Genomic DNA, 20,891 nt, shown 5'->3' with positions numbered 1-20,891 from the left:
CAAACAAACTAGAAGGGGCCATCATTTTGTCTAGACTGTGGTGACCTGCCATGTTCTACTTTGTCCCACCACAGTTTCATAATCAACGAAAGAAACGTTAACACACAGATCTCCAACTTGATGTTTTGCTCCGTTGCTGCATCGTATAGCTGTGTGCTATTGTCCATAAAGTTGTTAGCATCCACGCAGACTGTTGTGACATGCGACACAGTTCTCTCTCTCACACGTGACAACTTGTCTTTCATTCTTTGGTCAGTGTACCTGTTACTAGGAATCTGCTGCGGGTGAGAGTGACGTTCGTGCACGTGCACCACTGCTCCCACCATGGATTGAATGAATCTGGTGGGAAACGCTGTAGAGAAAGTAAAACAAAACTCCTCTACACACCCGTGATTAAATAATTAAAAAATATGGGATCAAATCTACATTTTAGTAGTTCATGTGGATACTGGTTGACAAAAATGTGACTAAAGACTAGCTTGATTATAATTATTATTCTGACAGATGTGTTTGTTTGGGCACACCTGAGTTGGCCTCTTTGGAGCTCTGCTGTTGCCTCATGTTGATTTCAAATCTCTCAAAGTGCTGATTTACAGAATTATTTTACTGGTAAATGCTGCTGCAGTTAAAACCCAATTGACTCACCTCTGTGGCATTGTTTCTGCATGTGATTTAGTCATTTTAGCATTCAAGCCTATTCCATTGGGTATTCATTTTATTTGGTCTGTAGCCCTGCATCTCTGTGGATTAGGATAATAGAGGCTAAAATGTATTGGATGAATGACACGTGAAGATACAGTTAAGGGTAGAGGTTAAATATGTGGCTGCAATGTGCAGAGTTGTGTGAATGTAACTCATACATTGTAAATGTCTCTCTGACAGAAACTTAGAAAATAAACACAGCTCAACTTGCAGACATCACCTGGTGCAGTAAATGCTTCCATCTAGTGTACGAATAAAGAATTAGACACTGGTGAAACAGCAAAGTAATAATTATCATCAGTAGTTCTGTTCCTAACTCGTGGATAATGGGCTCTGGTGGCGCATACGTAATGTTTTCATTTCACCAACATCAACAATCCTGAACGGACAATTACACCAAATATACGTATTGATAAGTGATGATACACCACTGAACCAGCACAGTGATGTATCGTGCTAAATAACAGTATTGTATTCTATATAAATATCTCACAGTTGACACCAGCAGCCATTCACATGAATAAACAAATAAAAATAGCACGTTTTCTTCACTTCCTGATTTTTCCCAGAGAGACCCCTGTGCTGTCCACAAGCCTAGTGCTCCAGAAGATGGTAAAACTCCTGCATATATTCAAGCTTTTGATTTTGGTTTTATTTACTTTTATTTTTTTATGTTTTTATTTATTTTATTCTGAGGGGGGGAAATATACACTCAGTTGGCAGTTTCTCGGGGTGTCTGGACTCCATAGCTCCGGCCCTGCTCAGGTCACATGATGGCTGCCAACAGCTGTCAGCTGATGGAGGTGCTCAGATTTCTGCAGGGTGTTGTGTCACTTCACTCTGAGGAAGAACTGGAAGAAAGTCTCTGTAACTACAGTTTAAAATCCTTGTGGACGAGTTATTCCACATTTAAAGTTGCCTCAAAGACTCAATTAACGCCAGAAGCCGAATTAAACGTCGAGTGAAAACGTCTCATCTGGATTATCTGGGCCCGCAGGACGTCAGGTTAGCAGCAATGGCGGCGGACACACGTGAGGAGCAGCTTCTCCTCTTCTCTAAAGAGGGAAGCTGTTCTCGCATTCAGAGGCTCCTCCAGTCCAGGGTCGACCAGGGATCTTCTCTCAACCTCAACTGCAGATGTACGTAGAGGAAAATGAACCGACGCCATTAGTCAGCAGTGACTTCAGGTGGCTCATGTTGTCCCTGTGTCACCGCAGCTTCAGGGAAGAGCAGCTCAGGCTGGACCCCCCTGCACATGGCCTCCTACTTTGGACACAGAGAGGTTGTGGAGGAGCTGCTCAAGGTGAGAGGTGGCGCACATATCGTTCAGTTTGTTATATACCTGTGCACTGTACTTTATAATGGTGCACGTCCAGTGGCTCATGTACAATCCATTACACTGTATATATTATCTTCTATTTTTATATTCCCTTGTGTTTGCACTGCATGTTTACTTATTTATTACTGAAGTCTATTTTTGATTGTCGTCTTTTCTGCTGCAAGTTTCCCCTTCGTGGGACTAATAAAGGATTATCTTATTTTAACTTATCTCATCTCATCTGCAGGCGGGTGCTGATGTGAATTTGCAGAATAACATGGGGGACACACCTCTGCATAAAGCGGCCTACACTGGAAGGAAGGTAAAAGAATGAAACACTTCCCTGCAACTTCATATTTTTTATAATAATAATAATAGATGCTCTATATTGTAACTGGAGATATTCTGCACCTTCTTTCTCATCAATGGGGACAGATGCAACACTTTTCTTGCAGCAACGTAAACACTATTTGGACTAGACCAACCAACTCTTTATGTTAAATCTACATCCACACTATTATACGATGCATATGTCGTATCATTTGCAATATTTCATGTAATGAAAGAAGTCAGATGTTGCACTTCATCCCTGGGACGGTTGCAACATGTTAGAAATACGATTTAACTTTTGCCCTTTGTCTCAATAACAACAGCAATCTGAAATTATGCATGGTTTTACAATATTATCACACACACCTATTCTTTATTTATTTAATCATATTTATCAGATAACAGTTATAGACTTTTGTTTATATGTAAAACCTATGTGCACGTGCAGATGTTACAGATGCTATTCAATCTCCATATTTCAGTGTGAAACAGGAAGAATGGAACAATAAGCAGTGCAACAAATCTTCATTAAACAGATTTATTGTATAATATCCATGTTTCAAAACAGTTTTAAAAGCAAATTTTACTGCACATATGTTTGTAGTTTGTTTTTAAATTGCTGCTCAGCCGTGACAAAACAATGTGTGCTAGCCTGACACACTGACCTTGATACATGTCAGTTAGAAGTCAACAAAACATCAAACTACGTTTTGATTAATTCATATAAATGATCAGGATCATATGAAAAAAAAATGCTGCTCGTAAAAAATTACTGTCTGACTGGAGTAAAACGAGTTGTGTTGTAATGTCCCCAGTCTCTTCTTTTCTCCCATCGAAGCGTATGAGTGATGACAAGTTGTGGTCAGATTTTCTTTTTGTTGTTGTTTTTCACTTTGGCCCCTGAAGGAGATTGTTCTGCTGTTGCTGCGGTTCGATGCCGGTGCCAACATAATCAATGGAACAGCTCAAATCCCTCAAGATGTCACAGAAGATGATGAAATCATTACAATGCTGGAGGGTATGAAATGACTGGAATATTCGCTGATGGCTTCTCATTACTCTGTGTAGCTGTCCTTTTCTCAAATAGCGATTTTATGTGTGCAGCTGCAGAGAGGAGGGAGACGAGGCGGCGAGAGGAGAGGCTCCTGGAAGCAGCCAGAGAGGGGGATATCTCAACCCTGTCTAAATTGGTGTGAGCGTTTTCCTGAGCCATGGCAGAATACATGTATTAGCCAGAGCATCATTTTTGAGTTTACTCATTCACTTGATTAACCACAAATGTAACAACATACTTTGCATCTTTCTCTGTCCACATCACCAAAGATAACAAGCACCATTTTACAGAATTGGTCAATTGTGGATACATTAAATTTCCAGGATCAATTATGAAACAATGCATACAATATTTGATCTAATTTGTGGTACAGAGCTTTGGTGAACTGTTTTCTCTGGTTCAACTCTCTTCTACTCAGCTCAGTGGACAGGAAGCACCGAATATTCACTGCAGGGATTCGGTGGGTAATACGCCCTTACACTGTGCGGCCTACAGGGGGCAGAAGCTGTGCATTATAAAGCTGCTCAAGTCTGGAGCCAGCCCGAGTATGAAGAACAACAATGGTAAATGATTTACTGTGTTCTTATTATCACACCTTATCAGTTCAGTATAAGTTTAGGATAGTTGTACTGGAATCACAACTTGTATTGTGCCTGGTAAATATTATGTTTTGCTGATTTCATTGGATGTGTCTAAATGTGCATAGTAATTTGCTTTTATGTAAATGTTCCAGAGCAGACAGTGTTGGACCTGGTCCGCAGTGATGAACTGAAACACATAGTAGCAGCCTATCAAGACAAGGTGAGGGCAGATAGCTGGTTTTGAAATCTTCCACTCCCTGTAATTCCAAAACCGAGGACATAAACATACACTGTTCCACCAGATCAGTATTTGACTCATACATCATCAGGTTAGTTATTTTTTTTTTAATCTCATGAACTGATGTCTTGAATTTTGCTGACCTTGTGCATGTTAAACACTCCAATCTTAGCCACTCCATCCATTCAGCACCTTAATCATCGATTTGACGTAATTTGCATTTTCTCTTTACGAATTAATTTGTCTTTGTAATCGTGCACCGGGCCTAAATATAGGTGCATGTGACCAACCCCCCCCCCCCCCCCACCCCCACCCCCACCCCATTTTCTCTTGTCACATATCTCTGTTCATTTAAGGTCAGGCCCCTGTGGAGGAAAAGCCTTGCAAGTCAGCACTCCTTGCTCGTGCTCAGACGCTTGATAAACCTTGCATAGTCACTGTGTAAATTACACTAAGGGCTAAGCACTAAGCTGTTACATTAATTAAAAATGTTTTCCCCGAAAAATATGCAGCGTTTAGTGTAACACAAAATAACTGAGTCTGGTGTTTCTGGTCTCTCTCAAATCTCTTCTCCACTGTCAATCCCACTCTGTCTGCACACTGTCGAAGAATCATTATTTTTTTTTTCCCATAAAGGACGTGAACAGTGGGGTGCAGAAGATTGAAGGTCCTCTTTGGAAGGTACCCAGATGTTCAAGTGTATTGTTGTTTACTCTTGATATGTCAGGCAATGTCTTTGTTCAGACTCCTGCACATTTGATGATATTGACTTTTCTTTTTTCTTGTCAACACACAATGATCTCTTTTCTATTTACAAAATTCCTTTGGAACCCTATATTTCATTATTTCTTAGTTGAATTTCAATATTACAAAATTAGGTGAGTACGATGGAGTATTTGGGGCACTTAAAGGGAGAAGAAAGCAGACAATAATAAAGTCGTAATATACTAGAGTAATGTCGTTGGCTAATATGACGAGAAAAAGAGTTACAATATTATGAGCATAAAGCTGTGATATAAGAAAAGTAATGATATTAAGAGAAAGAAGTCATACTGTTAGGCTACTGTTCCCTGTGATAAAATGAGGAACGTAGAGCATCTTGTGAAGTTATACTTCAGTATAGGTTTCACAAATACCAAAATACCTCATCTTTTTGGCACCACATTATCATTGTGTAAGAAACTGTGTCTATTCAGAAGAAAGAACCACACGGACTTGGAGGAAATTGCGAAATTTTGTGGAGGAGAAACAGTTGGGTGGTGATCGACTGCAGGGGAACTGGTTACATCTGTGTTATTTTGTGGGGTTTCACAGAGATTGGTAATGCAGATTTTGGACCCAGAAGTAGTGGAACTCCAGCGAGCACAAGTTCTCCTTGCTGCTTATTTCCTAAAAACTTTTTTTTTTCTATATTCTCCTAATTTTTCAACTATTTTCCTCATCAAATTATGACTTTCTTCCCAAAATCTCAGATGTCTTTTCTTCAATATGGACCTAATACTCCGTGGGACATTAGTTATACAAAAGATTAAATAAAAACTCTACATTAACATAATTATTTTTGACATTAACATGTTAACTTCACGTGTCTCTGACAGAGTTCGCGGTTTCTTGGATGGCGATCCCACTGGGTGGTAATTGAGAATGGAACTCTCTCCTGGTTCCCCAGACAGTGAGATGCCTTAATCTGTATGCAGTCATCCTACCTAAGAAAATGTAGCATGAACTGGACATGTATAATGTATATACAGTTACTGTTATTGAAGTCTCTTATGCAGTCCTTCTTTAGAGAGAGATGAGAGCTCAGTGGTAATTCACCAAACATGCAGCTGAGATTCTGTACCGTATGTAGATTACTGCTTTGTTGTATTTTATTCTGTCTGCTCTGTTTCTTTTTCTAGGGCTGACGCAGTGGCTGGTGTCAGGAAGCAGGGCTGTACATCTCTTACACAAGCCTACTGCATGGTGGGTAGAGGAGGTTAGAGGCTCATTGTAATTGATTACCCTTCAAGGATGCTCAGTCCTCAGATGTTTCAGCTGCGATCTCGTTGCACTAATGACACCATGATATTTGACATGAAGAGCAGCGAGCGCAGCCATGAGCAGCTTCATGTTTGTCATTGCAGGTCAAACCGTGGGATCATTGCTTCTTCATGCTCCGATGCTTTGACGACACCGTGCATTCTTTTAAGGTCCCCTCAAAGACCAACTCAGTGGCAACGAGAAAAGTGAGATGAGATATTTCTACTCCTTCTGACTGATTCGGCTGAGTGTTTTCTGCGCCAGTAGATAAATATGTAAATGTTACTGGTATTTCTCCCACTTAGAAATGGTTGGATGCTTTTGAGGGACATTCATCCTATAGCACTCGCCACTGCACACAAGAACAGATCGTCAGTAATGAGGAGGACGGTGACGTGGCAGTACGGAACCTGACACACGCAGTTCAGGTAAGATCAAGTACGTTTTTTTTAAAGGGTCTTCTCTCATGTAGGGTAGCGGTGCCATTCAGTGCTTTTTAAAAGAAATCCGACATTTGCCCAGCGGTGAGTCTTCCACTTCTAAAGTGCCTCTGTGCTGTTCTCCTGCAGGTAGCCAGCACTTGCCAGCAGAAATTGGAGAGTGAAGTGTCAACATTTCTATCCATGGTGAAGAATGAGGAGAATTTTTGTAAGTGTCCCAGACTTTCTCTCATACCAGTGCAGTGTATACATGTTAATATTTTGGGCCACTGCATCAACTGTATTGATATACTTACACTAGCAGCAATTATCGCCTGTCATTTTAATGATACATTAGTTATTTGAGTTGTATTTCGTGGAGAAAACGAAACATTTGATGATGTGATGAGCTGTTTTAGTAGAGTAAACAATCAATAATGAAAAGAATCACAAATGATTAAGTGCATTTAAGTAAATCATACACCTGCAATTATATTTTCTTCCTTTTTGAAGCATTGGCTGCTCCTCTCCTACTAAAAGCCAAAGAGACCAGTGAGCTCTCCAGTGACACTTGTGCCGCCCTCCAGCTGTGCCTCGAACTGTTGTCAAAACAAGAAGAGGTAGGGAGCCACCCTCTCATCCAAACTAGAAAAACACCACTTTTCACACTCAATTAAATGCAATCAAAACCATAAACATCTGCGAGAGTCCGTCTCATATCCTGATGTGATGTTTGTTTTGAAAGTGAAACAGCGTTCGCCATATGATGCAAAGTCCTTTCACTGAAAACTGTCTAATTTTATTTAGTAACAGAGAATCTTGATGTTTGTGTGTGTGTGCGTGTGTCCCTGTCCACCTGTCTCAGTGGTTGTGTTGTTCCCTTGGGGGCGGGGGAGCAATTGAATAGTGTGGTAATCACTGGCATGTCTGTAGGAAGGACACAGGCCAGATCCTCTTTTATGCTTAGGTCTGCATTCAGCTTGCAGATCAGTGTAACACACACACACACACACACACACACACACACACACACACACACACACACACACACACAGTTGGACTTGCAGCCACACACTCCTGCTCTAGGGAAAGGCTGTGCATTGAGCGAGAGAACTCAAGTGCATGCATATTCACAGGCTCAGCTGGCGATACATGCTTTCAGCCTCGCACAGTGAGAAAAAACACGCTCGCAGGCACACTCACACATGCCAGATCATCCGAGCATTTGTCCACAGGACGGAAGACGAGACAGTGACGGCACTTCCATCCAGCATCTGCACAGGTACAAAACAAACAGATCTTTTTCTATATTCCCGGCTTTCCTCTCATTGTTAGTTTTTTTTTTTTCTGTCGTCAGCTGAATATCTGGCTTTGTTTGCAGTTGGCTGGTCCCAGATGACTTAATGTGAGGTGTTTGAAGTTTGGCATCAACTGGATTCATTCTGATGTTTTAAGTGTTGATGGGAGGGTTGGACCCGAGCACTGGCATAAACGAGAGAGATTTATCAATATGTGCAGGATACTATGGATTTAATTATGTGAAATGTAGCTGGTTTGTTTGAACTCTACACTCAATGATTATTTTAATGAGGTCATGGTATAATGTAATGAATTCAGAGAATGGAGAGAATAGATGAATTTGCATTGAGGACCTATATTTGATGTGGTGATACTTAAAGTTAAGATTTGAAGATATTTTTTCCAGGGTACTGTAGCACATGAATGAAGAATTATGAGATCCTATATTGGTCTCAAACCTTGCAGGTAAGAAACTGTGAGGAATGATTGTTGGATACGTACTACAACTCAAAACCATGTGAAAAGTAGGATTAAAATTCTTCATATAGAAATGCAACTATGCACAACCGTGTCTACATGTTATTGATTTTTTTGTGTAATTGTAAATATCTGAAACAATTTTGCATCAGATACAATAAAACTCAGCTTTAGACGTCACGTAGTCCACTAACCAGTAGGTCAGTGATTTGATCCCTGTGCTGAATTGTCCTTGGGCAAGATACTGAACTGACTTGAGTTGTTATCAAGCCTAAAAAAAAGGTGTGTGTGTGTGTGTGTGTGTGTGTGTGTGTGTGTGTGTGTGTGTGTGTGTGTGTGTGTGTGTGTGTGTGTGTGTGTGTGTGTGTGTGTGTGTGTGTGTGTGTGTGTGTGTGTGTGTGTGTGTGTGTGTGTGTGTGTGATATTTATATACACACAGACACACATGTGATATTGCAATGCCCCAAGCATGTGAACATGTTTAGCATGTACGGTGCTAAATCTCATTATTTTTAGTGGGACTTGGCAACAGCTGCCGTCCTGTGACGGGGAAATAAAACGCCATTTTTAAAAGGGCTGTTTTATCAGTCTCATCACCCAAGCAGCTCTGGAAATGTCACAACGGTGGACACTGAATTCATTTTTAAATGCCAGATAGTTTACTCAGTAGAAAATGTCATAACAAGCATGTCACAGCTGCTGGTCTCACGCTAAGCTCCTGCTACTACATTCACTAACTGGATTATATTTTCTACAGTGCTGAGATTGGCTGTATTAATCAGTATTAACTTTAATCCCACATTCCCATTGTCCTGCCACAGATGCCTCCGTCGATGCCACTTACACATTCACCCCCCACAGTGATCGAAGTGGTCACGTGTTGTAGTAATTGTGGTTTTACTTCCAGGCAGATGTGTAACAGAGAAACACGATTGATCATCAGAGGGCTTTTGTGGCAGTTACAGTACATGTGGTCTGACCCATTTCAGCAGCTGCTGCAGGACTAATGAATGCTAGTGGGAGTAGCCACATTGACACTACATACAGGAGCACACTATATGACTGGTTACATGACATTTAGGAGGAAGTTTGTGCTGCTATCTTTCTTTTACAAAATGTTGTAATGAAGATTGAGCTGCAAAATAGACAATCCTGGACAGAAACTCAGACAAAAATTATGCATAAACCCAACCTTCCCTGGTGTTTCCCAGGCAGCAGGCTTCCACAACTGTTGGGAAAACAAGCGGAGGCTTAAAGCTTGAAACCACAGAGAAGCAGATCAGTCTTGTATTGCTCTGAGGGCTGGAGAATAGCACTGTGGTATTTTTTTTCTCATCTGTTATTCGTGAAATCGGATCTACTTGGTGTGAGAAAGAAGATCACATCCAAATCCTTAAAAGAGAAGCTTTTCATGTGTTACCCAGGAGAGAGGGACCTTCCCTCGGTAATGGTTTCATTTCCTTGGTCTGTGCACTGTCCTTTTTCAGGTGTGTGTACATGCAGCCTGGTCTTTTGAGACTCCAGGTGTGCATGTATGGAAAAATACCCAGAACTCTTTCTGTGCGATGGTTACCACATCTCTTGGCAGTTCTCACGTCACACTCGAGTAAAATATTTTTCAGTCTCTCGGCTCCCTGTCATAATGATTCATGTACAGTTTGATATACATTTATTACAGACTCCTGTGTGGACTAATCATACATTTCCCTCTGAGATTTGCCTGCTCTTCAGCAGTGAAAGGAAATTTGTGAACAAAGTACAAAGCTCTTCCCTTTGGGGTGGTGGCCAAGGAGAAGCATCCCTCCCAGGCTCCAGCAACAGCTCCAGCACACAGCCTCAGCAGGGCTTAAAATAGAGCTGTTTGTGCTCAGGCGAGAGGATGCAGCAGGAGCGAGAGAGCTGCCCGGGATAGTTACACAACAAAGTGTTCTGTTCCTGGATGTGCTCTTTAGCCAAGGGCCTGGTACAGGGAGTGTTAAAACGGGCGTCCTCACATTGAGCTCATTTACTGTGTAAACCATTTAACTGAAAATATGGTTGAATTAAATGATCTTTCCAGGTAAATGTTCTTATTGACATGTATTTGATATATGTAATTGTTGCTATTAGCGTGTGTCATTATGTGACTTGCTGCTGTTGACTTGGATGCATATTGTAGGTCATGTTTGGGAAGATAAACAGATAGTAAAGAGAACAAGATAATGTTTTACCAGTCACTTTAATCTTGATTAAAAAAAAAAAAAAAAAAGATTTCCTACGTTGTATTGAGGAACATATTTTGAATTCTGGGGAGAAACTATAAAGATTTGTGTTTATCAAATATGAATTTAACAGAAACGGAAGTTGCTAAAGCAGCTGAGTTTATACTGTGATGACAACATCACAGTGTCACATGAAAGTGTTTAGTTTTTCCCCGACTTCAGGTGCCAGACGGCTTCTTAACCTCGTGTGAAAGAAACTGCTCGTGAGCTACACAAAAGTCTATATAAAAGTGTGAGTGTGGGTTTGTGGTTACAGCAAATGTGTGTCTTTGTTAAAATGGGGTAATGTCACGAATCCGTCGGTTCAGATAAACGGTCAAGAAAGTTAATGTAGCTTGGCGTGTTTTGATCCCAGGGTGTGATTGCACTGTCACAGAGTTGGGATCTGCACATTGTTACACATTAGTCATCCTCGCCTTTTATAAGGTCAAGTCTGAGGCCCAAAAGAAAATCAAGTTTACATCATCTATTTCCAAAAAGTACACTAAACCCCTTGTTTGTGTTAGGGCTGCACTAATTGAAATCCGATCAATATTCAATGCAAATGGCTGGATTGGCTCCCTTGAAGTTTGCTGATCAGAAAAAACTTATCAGTCAATAAGTAAATGTTGCTGAGTGTTTCACAGTCTCATCCATCTCCACCACAGGGGCATCTGAGGTAGTTTAGTTAATTTCACATGTAAATACAAAAATGAAATGTTACAAATATGTGTGAGCTGTGGTAGAAACCAGAAATAGCTTGCACAGCCACAAAACAGAGAAAATCTACAATAAGTTATACAAGTAGTAGTATTAATAGTATAAAATTTAAATTTTGACATTAATATTAAAAAAAAAAAATACAGAGGGGGAAGACTTTAGTTATGTTTCTAGAATACAATTAAAATTGACTGCAGTGCGACTTTAATGGGAGTATCCCAAGTGAAAAAAATCTTGGAGTCACATTCTTGCATTTATCAAAAACAAACTCTTTCGACCGTGGAAATCATGGAAACATTGTGTCCATGATGGCTATAGGAACATCTGAGATGCAAACTGTGAGAAGCAGATACATTTGGGTACAGCCGGTGAATTAAAGGTCCAGTGTGTAAGATTTAGGTGAAAGGATCTATTGGCAACATTTTTTTATAAAATAATCCTAGTGATATTTAAATACTTGATATTTACATCAGGAGCGGGTCCTCTCTACGGAGGCCGCCATGTTTTTTACAGTAGCCCAAACTGGACAACACCTTTTGTTTTTTAAGACAACTGAAGGCTACCACAGGTTCTCATTCATATTTGGAAGGGGAGGGTGAGGTGTATTCAGCTGCAACATGCAACTTCACCACTAGATGTCACTAAATCTTACACACAACCTTTTTAAAAGCCACTTTGAGCACATGAGCAGATCAGATGACAGGATTTTCTGTGTGCATGGCTGTGGTGACAACATTGAATATTTCAGGCAGGAGACATGATGAGAAAGAACTTTTTGTCATTGTAGAAGACAATGGCGTTACTTTGCATTCTCGGATTTATGTGAATTTTCCAGCTCCTGTTTATGCTACATTAAAAGGCAAGTAATTTGTAAATTTACTTTATAAAGTCATTATCTCTTTCTTTATGATTTCTGGTAGCGACTGTCTTCTGTTCAGTAAGAAAAAGACGCACAACAGCAGTGTGAGACAATAGGAAACACTGATCTGGTTTATCCCACATTGGCCTGGCTCAGGTTGCTTAGGGACAGTCCTGGGCTGCAGAGCTCTCAGAGACCGGGGTGTTTGGTTCCGACTGGAGGAAACCAGATCTTTAGGCAGCAATAGAACAATCAGCTGCCATCAGAAATACTAAGACAGTGAAACCATCAGTCAGTCATATAACTTCCCAGTTAAACTGTCTATACTGTCTGTCTGGTGTCACTGTATTTGCAGGTGTGGAGCCTAAAATTGGAGCAGGAGGTGGAGAAGAACAAAGCTCTGACAGAAGCTCTGCAAACTTTGGCAACTGAGCACTACGAACTCAAGCAGTCCCTCAGCAAGAGCAGGAGGTGGTCCACCCTCAGTACCCTGACCGAAGATGACTTCTATGACGCTGAATCAGGTCAGCAGCCATTACTGTAGCTGCTTGGTTAGTGAAGTAATCAAGAAGCAAGTGTCTCACTGGGTTTTCCTCCATCTCTTGCCAAATCAATGTGTGTGTGTATATATATATATATATATATATATATATATATATATATATCTTTTTCTATAAAGCGGTTTGACTCCTTTGGCGCTCATGCTTGTTCATGATTAAAAATTATTTCCGTTACCGACCACTGCACAGGGTCCTATGGTGTCCGATTCATGATTAAATCCACTGACTTAGGCGAAGGTGGTTGTGAAAAGTCCTCAACAGCATGTTCTTGCCATGACTTAGTTACTGTTTTATTCTGGAGCAGGGACGTGACACACATTTGACACTATGGGCTACATGTTTTTGACGGATTCACACAAATATACAGAAACACTCTGAGATCCATGTTACGGGATCTTTAAAGGGACCCTGTGGAGTTTTAGACAAGTAGCAATGTTTTAGGTGCAGTTCCCCGTAGTGATACACACTCTTGTCTGTTTCACACTATTCTGCTGGTTGACAATAGGTGCACCAACAGTAGCAGGAAGTAAAAGGAGTGCAAGTCTGCAATTTTGTTAGATTTGCACAAAAGTCGTCATATTTTGCAAATGTTTTATCAGGAAAGCATTTACCAGGTCTCAGTCATAAACATAAAGCTTTTTTTGCTTGAGTAACAGTTAATGTGAGCTTAACAGTTTGTTTACATGAAAACTCCACAGGGCAGCTTGTGACATATATTTACATAAGTGTGCGCGAGTGCGTGCGTGCGTGCGATTCCCTAAACAACACTGACAATGTCCTCGTCTCTCATAATCAAGAGTAATAGGATAGTGATCAGGTTGACAGGGTTTACAATTCAAACTATTAGTTAATCGAGGAATTAGACAGTGGTGGACAGAATGTTTGCCCTGTACAGTATCCCCATCAGCAAACACTGTGTGTGGTAAAGTATTGCACAAAGTTTGCTTCCAAAAGCATCGCCATGGTGATTATATACAGCAGACTTCTGTAGACATGTTTGTGCACCAAGGAGAGATCCTCCTCGGGAATCATTGCATTATTCATAGATAGCCCTGAGTTATCTACTGGCCAGAGACACTCTATACACCAAGACTCAGTGTATACAAGAGAATCTTTACAGGAGAGTTTTTAAATCCAAACCACATTTTTTTAATACAGTGTGTGTTTGTGCAACAGTGTTGTGTCTGCTACCTCTTGGTACATGCACGCAGCTGCTGTCAGCACAAATAATTTAGAGGTTCGTGGATTTACAATAAGCAGCCTCACAGTCGTCCATCATAGTAAACAAATACCACTATTCTCCCCTCCCTTTGTGTATGTGATGTACCTGTAATGTCACTGACGGTGCTGGTTTGGGGAGGAGCAGCATGCACAGAGCAAACAATGTTGCAGGAAATGAAACCTGTGCGTCGCCTCTCACTGGAACACAATCCTCAGGTGGGGTTTGGCTTGCTGCAGAGCAGGGAGGGGGAGGTTGGGGAGGAACTTGAGCACAGGTAGTTCTTTTCAGACCGTTTACTGTTGCGACTGCAGCTTCCTGAGGCCGGACACTCTCAACCCGCGTTTGTTTGTGCATGCGTATGTTTGTGTTTGGCATGACCCGGCATCTGCCCCCTGTCATCGTCCCGCAGACTCCGAGTCGGAGCTTTCAGTGAGCGGCTTCCTGTCCGTGGCCAGTCACTCTTGTGAAGAGGACGAGGGGAGAGACGCCCCCCTTCTCAGCAGCCTCCGCCATCCCAGCGCACTCAGGGGGCCTACCGGAATGTCAGGGGAGTGTAACCATGGCAACCAACCAGCCCAGCACAATGGAGTCAAGAAGCACAGGTGGGACATGCTCCAGTTATGATGTCACGCTTGTTTACTGGCATAAACCAAGGTAATGAGACGGTTGGAAATTCAAAGATGTGCATGCTGAGTTAATTATCACAGCTGGAAGCAGAGTTAAACCATTGTTCTTCTTCATGTGATTGTTAGTACACATGTCTGACAGGTTGCAGACATCCACCAGATAGCAGACAGGCCAGAGTTGCTGTAATGAGATACCACCTTTCCAGTCTGCTCTGTTGTTGTCGAGTGTTTTTTGTTTGAGCACCCAACCCCCAGAGAATAGCCTGTTGTGTTTTTCCCGACGGATCCAACTCTAAGTGAAGAGTCAACCTGTCACGGCACCCTGTGTCTGATGCTCTGTGTCATGGAGGATTTGTCATCTCTTTCTTTTCTGCCAATGCTGATTCTGCCTCGGCCTCGCTTTAATCCAACAAGTGATCCATGAATAATTAAAGCATGTGCTGGCTCAAAGTAGGAGTTGGACGAAAGGGGCACTGACTGGCTGACTGGCTCTGTGTGCGTGCGTGGGTTTGTTTTTGTATTAAAGATTTATGAGGTGTGTGTTTATTTGAAATTTCTGTCATTTAAAGACACTGGTTGCCTGTGTGTTTTTAAAATCTAGTTGTTTGCCATTTCGCTCATATTTTTACAGATAGATACTTTATTGATCTGGTGTCTCGCATCCATAAGCTTCAAACACACTCACATTATCATAATAACAACCTGTTATAGATAATCTTCTAATGAATTGTACAAGTAGTCACTCTTTGACTCAAGTATTGATCTCACATGTTCAAGTGGCCTCTGCTGAACAATGCTTTTGTTTAAGACATTATTTTTATCTGAATTTCTGAGTAGGTGAATGATATCAGTTTCATTTCAGCTTAATGAAAGAAATCCTCCATGCTGAAACACATTTTGGAGCAGCAGCTACCCCCCACTACTCTCTACCTCTGTTTATTTAGCTGAAGTAATGGCTTTTATTTGTGTGGCTGCTTCTGCACTCATTTCCAAACAAGGACACCATCTGCCTCCAGCCAGCATACCTGTAAATCACCCCACCCGACAGCTGTCAGCAAGACTGGAAGATAAACGCCGCTGTGTTGTGACTTGAGATTTAGCGAGAGTAGAAAAGTGTGTTTTATAGTTCTAGAGCACACTTGAATTAACTTTAAAGTTCAGATATTAATTAATAGAAATGCAAACTTAATTATGTGAGTGTTTCTGAACCAGATTTCATATGTAGAAAAAAAAAACGATTTAAGGAGTGTGTCTCATGACCAAGGCTTGAAAACCAACACACATGCAGTTGTAGATCCAGTCATGGATATTGCATGAGGCTGGAGCAGCTCATCAGCTTAAAGGTGTCAGGTGACTTTGTTTCCAAATGGGGGGTCAAGCTATGTTTCCTGCTCTGCACCTGACACAGTGGCGGATCTAGAATTGTTCTAAATCAGGGGCCGTAAAGGGGGCCACAAACACGGAGGGGACAATTATCTGCCCAACATCCACATTCACAGTTCCTGATTCAGTAAGGTGCACATTTCAGTCATTCCTTGTTTACTGTTAGATCTGTAGCTTTGAGAAAAGCCAGACATCAATGAATATATTTTGAAAATTGTTCAGCACAATTTCGGCAGCTTAGAAAATAACTATTCTTAGTGCGTGACTAGTTTATATAAAAAAAAGATTACAATCAGATCTTAGCTGGGCCCCTGAATCCGCCCCTGACCTTAAATAAACAACAAACCAAAATAAACGATCTAATGATTTCCTATGAACAGATGGATGTAACAACACATGATTGGGACACAGGGAAATTCTCATTAAAGTAATCCTGTCTTTTTACTGCTGCCCCACAGAACATGTCTACCGTCTCCCATGTTCTCCAGGAATGACGTCAGCATCTGGAGTATCCTGAAAAAATGCATCGGCATGGTGAGAAGAGAGAGGCTTCGGCAAACTTACCTTTCATTTGTTGGGTTTTTGGCAGTTTGCAAATTGCGGACTTGAGATTTAGTTTTTTAAGTTACTTATTGAAGGAGTAAACTCAGCTGAAAAGTTTAGTTTATAAGTTAAAGTGCTTCCTCATTACCTTTTTATTTGTTTCAGTTATTAGTATTTATTAGAGTCCTGGAGACCTCGGGGATCCAAGTCTTCCTTCCAGACCATATCTGTATATTTCCCTAATTAAACATAGATGTACAACACACTAGACAGCTGGGTGTACAGTCAATCTAGAGGCACAGAAGGGATTCTTAGTGGATGTTTGAAGCTTGTAGAAAAGAGCTTGTGCATGGTTGCTTTCTCTAACCACATTTATCAGACCTAAATGTTTCATATGTAGAAGCTTGCAGCTCTTCTGTGTTCCATCGTACTCGCCGCTCATGCACAAGTCTGTTCCCTCCCGGTTTCTTTAATCTTCTCCAACTCTTCTTTCAGGAGCTGTCGAAGATTGCCATGCCCGTGGTATTTAATGAGCCTCTGAGCTTTCTCCAGCGCCTAACGGAGTACATGGAGCACACCTACCTCATCCACCAGGCCAACACCACAACCGACTCTGTTGAGAGGATGAAGGTATCGTCATCCCGTGTTCACCTACTTCAACAAAAATAATAGAAATCGATAAACAATCGATACCGTTAATTTCAACGGTAACATGTAAATATTTATTTAAATCAAGTGCTACCAGTATCCTTTTTATTAAGATATTTTTAAGCTATTGTGGGACTTCATAATATACATTATATATACACTTGTAGTGGACACATGTGATAGACAGAATTCACCAAAGACTGTTGACGTGGTTTACACTATTTGATTGCACTATGTGGTTTGCACGCTTAGACACCCTGTAAGAAGCTGTGGGGTTACCATGGTAACAAGGGCACCGGGAGGGGTTAAAAGCGGATGTTTTGGTGACACCCGGAAGTTCTCTCTAGCCGTAAAATGTTTGTTAAATAAAACGCACACCGAGAGGTGCACAAAACGAGAGATCTCCTGACTACTTCATCCCATCGACTCCTACACACTAATGATTGAATTTGTCCCTGCTGTATAGTGTGTTGCAGCGTTTGCTGTGTCAGCTGTAGCATCACAGTGGGAGAGGACTGGGAAGCCTTTCAATCCACTACTGGGGGAGACCTTTGAGCTCGTTACGCCAACTTCAATTCACAAACGTGTGTCATGAGCCTACCTATAAACATGTTTTACATTTAGTGAAGAGTTGCTCTTGTAGTGAGCCTCCCTGCAGTCGCAGACATGTCTGTCTTCTCCACCAGAGACGAATTGGGCTTTCGGTGGGTATCAGAGCAAGTGAGCCATCACCCTCCTGTCAGTGCCTTTCATGCTGAGGGCCTCAAAGAGGATTTCGTCTTTCACGGTTCCATCTACCCCAAACTCAAATTTTGGGGAAAGAGTATAGAAGCAGAGCCGAAGGGAATCATAACACTGGAGCTCCCGAAGTGAGTTCAAAGTCGAAGGCTGTTCTTTGTACGTCTGAATTCATTCATTTAGTGGTATTTGTCATCTCACATTATTTGTCTCTTTCTCTCTGCAGGTATAATGAAGCCTACACCTGGACAAATCCCACCTGCTGTGTCCACAACATCATTGTCGGTCAGCTTTGGATCGAGCAGTACGGCAACGTGGAAGTGATCAATCACAAGTAAAAAAGAAATCTCTAAATGGTCTTCTCTGTTTATGTTTGTCTGCAAACGAGCTTGTATCGTGTATTTGCCTGCACAGAGACTTGGGTGCAGGAATATCTTTCTCTGTGCACTGGAGTGTTGATCTACTTTCAGATTCAGCGTATTGATCATGGGAGCAGAACTGGGACAGTTGCCATTAGAATAGAAGAGCGTGAGCAGGATAATTAATGTTTGAAAGCCTCGGCTCGCAGAAGGAGAATAGTGAAAGGGAATTGGTAAGCAGTGTGTCATTCTGTGGCAGGACTGGAGAGAGATGCAGCATGACGTTCAAGCCCTGTGGCCTCTTTGGAAAAGAGCTCCATAAGGTGGAGGGATACATCCTAGATAAAAGGTATCGTCTTTGTTGAATTAACACTGATTTTATAATTTATGAGATGCCTGAAACTATGAGCAATTATGTCATAAATTGCTCCATTTTTGATTTGTCACATGTAATGTACCAGGACATTGATTTTATAGTGGTGTCAGTATGTCAGTGCAATGCTGAAATATCAAAGGCATCTAAAAGTAACTGTGTATAATTTGTTATATGCAGCAAAAAGAAACTCTGTGCGATATACGGCAAATGGACTGAATGCCTGTACACCGTTGACCCCGCTACCTTCGACGCCCACAAAAAGTCTGACAAAAAGAATTCAGATGATAAAAAGGCCAGTAAACGGGTAAAGAAAATTCAAAAGTCACCTTTGTTCTGTGTCCGTTTGGTTTGAGTTACACTTGATCTTACGTGTGTGTGTGTGTGTGTGTCTGTGGGCCCCAGAGCAGTGTGGATGAGGAGCCAGAAGAGATGCCTCTACCTGATGCTGAGACGGTTCAGGTCATCCCAGGCAGCGAGCTCATCTGGAAGATAACGCCTCGACCGGAGAACTCAGCCAAGGTACGATGGAAGAAGAGCGAGAACAATGTTTGAGTAAAAGTTAAAGTAAACCAGGCAGGTGTGTTGTTTTGCTGCATTTCATTCTTGCACCTTGTATGGCAGTTGAAAATTTGTGATCTTTTTTTTGTGTGTGTCTGTGGCAGTTCTACGCATTCTCCACATTCGCCATGCAACTAAACGAGCTGGAGAAAAGCATGGAGGGAGTCGTTCCTCCCACCGACAGTCGCCTCAGACCGGACATCAGCGCCATGGAGAATGGAGATATAGGTGCAGTATACGACCTCAGTTTGAGTCTTTAATGCAACACCAGCTAAGTTCCATGTAAAGACTTTTTAAAAATGGGGGGGCGTCTGTGTCCTTATAGATTTGGCGAGCGCCGAGAAGAAGAGGCTTGAGGAAAAACAGAGGATAGCCCGGAAAAATCGCACCAAGTCGACAGACGAGTGGAAAACGAGGTTAGTCCCTGAGAAAATGTCGTGTGATGTCATTGTACAGTTGCTGATTATTGGTCCGTTTTGACTAAATGCCCCCTTATTGTTTTGTGTTGTCCGCTGTGCCTTCCCCTTTATTATAACTGAGAAGGAACGCTGCACTCGGCCCGAGGTTTGGTTCAAAGCTTTGCTCTTTTCACTGTCGTTTGTCTGGGTGTGAAGTGCTGCAGCACCCTCCTCAGGCCAAAATGCACAACTACAACTGTGTGGTGTTTGTTTTTTTAGTTTACTAATTGAAACACTGGTAAATACACGGGCATTGGAGTTTTCCCGAGAAGACTTGAAACATTTCCCACTTTTCCATGACGTGCTGTTGGTGTGTTTAGATTTCCACATGTTGTCTATTTATATTAAATGATTTTGTCTTTGTTAAATCTCTGCAGGTGGTTTCAACAAGGGCCCAACCCTCACAATAAAGCTCAGGACTGGATCTACTTGAAAAGCTACTGGGACAGAAACTACACTCAGCTGCCTGACATCTACTAACAAGTAAACACACACATGGATATCTACTGTTACCACCTCTGGACTTGATCTGCTGTACTTGGGTTTGGAACAGCAGGTAGAGATCAGGATTCAATGTGAGAAAATAGGCTCAAAATATCTTTTTAAAAAGACAGCGAAACACCGAATGGACCCTTTGGTGTATATTCTTCAACGTGTGTGGATAATAAAGCACAGAAACTCTTTTTTTGCTAATTTATTGTGGTTGTGGACCACTCGAGTACAGTTTAAGCATATACAGGAAAAACTAGATTGTATATTAGAAATATGTCATGTTAAATAGATGGAGTGTTTGAACAGCAACCTCAGTTTTACTGTTTGTAGTTTGTGCAGAGTTGCGACTGGTTATGCAAACATTTTACTCATCAACGCAGAGACAGAGGAGGCAGGAACACGACAATAGAAAGTGTGGTGCGTCCTGATCCCTCTAATTAGATTAAGTCTGGTTCTACTAGCAAACTATAATGCAATGCAAAGTATTAAATCTTGCCTGTTTTTACTCCCTCATATAATAAATGGTGCAGATGATTAGTGTTTGAAATCTGCCTCAGTGCTTGTTAGCAACGCCCCCTGCAGTCGGTTGTAAATCTGTTTGCAAGTAAAATGTTTCCATCTCTAGCCAGTACTGTAGCAGTAAGACTTTTACAAATGAAATAAATGTAT

At 41.5% G+C, this 20,891-nt stretch overlaps 1 protein-coding gene across 6 annotated transcripts; it reads left to right on the top strand.

Annotated features, from left to right (window-relative positions):
* The first annotated feature begins 1,491 nt into the window (after positions 1-1,491).
* On the top strand, positions 1,492-20,622 carry LOC117778228 (oxysterol-binding protein-related protein 1-like). Of its 6 annotated transcripts, none has more exons than XM_034613631.1 (28): positions 1,492-1,841; positions 1,920-2,005; positions 2,268-2,342; positions 3,257-3,368; positions 3,455-3,540; positions 3,823-3,967; positions 4,138-4,205; positions 4,860-4,904; positions 5,822-5,895; positions 6,125-6,188; positions 6,350-6,451; positions 6,551-6,673; positions 6,815-6,893; positions 7,178-7,284; positions 12,615-12,783; positions 14,451-14,643; positions 16,509-16,584; positions 17,089-17,223; positions 17,708-17,799; positions 17,922-18,110; positions 18,206-18,313; positions 18,598-18,687; positions 18,892-19,006; positions 19,117-19,233; positions 19,377-19,500; positions 19,598-19,688; positions 19,816-19,836; positions 20,108-20,622. In XM_034613631.1, the coding sequence occupies exons 1-28, from the start codon at positions 1,718-1,720 to the stop codon at positions 20,208-20,210; spliced, it is 2,913 nt and encodes a 970-aa protein (XP_034469522.1). In that variant the 5' UTR covers positions 1,492-1,717; the 3' UTR covers positions 20,211-20,622. The 6 variants fall into 6 exon arrangements, with proteins under 6 accessions (XP_034469522.1, XP_034469521.1, XP_034469520.1 ...); XM_034613630.1 differs by having other exon boundaries at positions 17,708-17,802; positions 17,925-18,110; positions 18,892-19,018; XM_034613629.1 differs by having other exon boundaries at positions 1,493-1,841; positions 18,892-19,018.
* The last annotated feature ends 269 nt before the right edge of the window (positions 20,623-20,891 follow it).

This window comes from Hippoglossus hippoglossus, chromosome 17 (assembly GCF_009819705.1).
Source record: "Hippoglossus hippoglossus isolate fHipHip1 chromosome 17, fHipHip1.pri, whole genome shotgun sequence".
Lineage (NCBI taxonomy): Eukaryota > Metazoa > Chordata > Actinopteri > Pleuronectiformes > Pleuronectidae > Hippoglossus > Hippoglossus hippoglossus.
The sequence above is the reverse complement of the archived record's forward strand: the minus strand, read 5'-3'. Positions and strand labels throughout refer to the sequence as shown.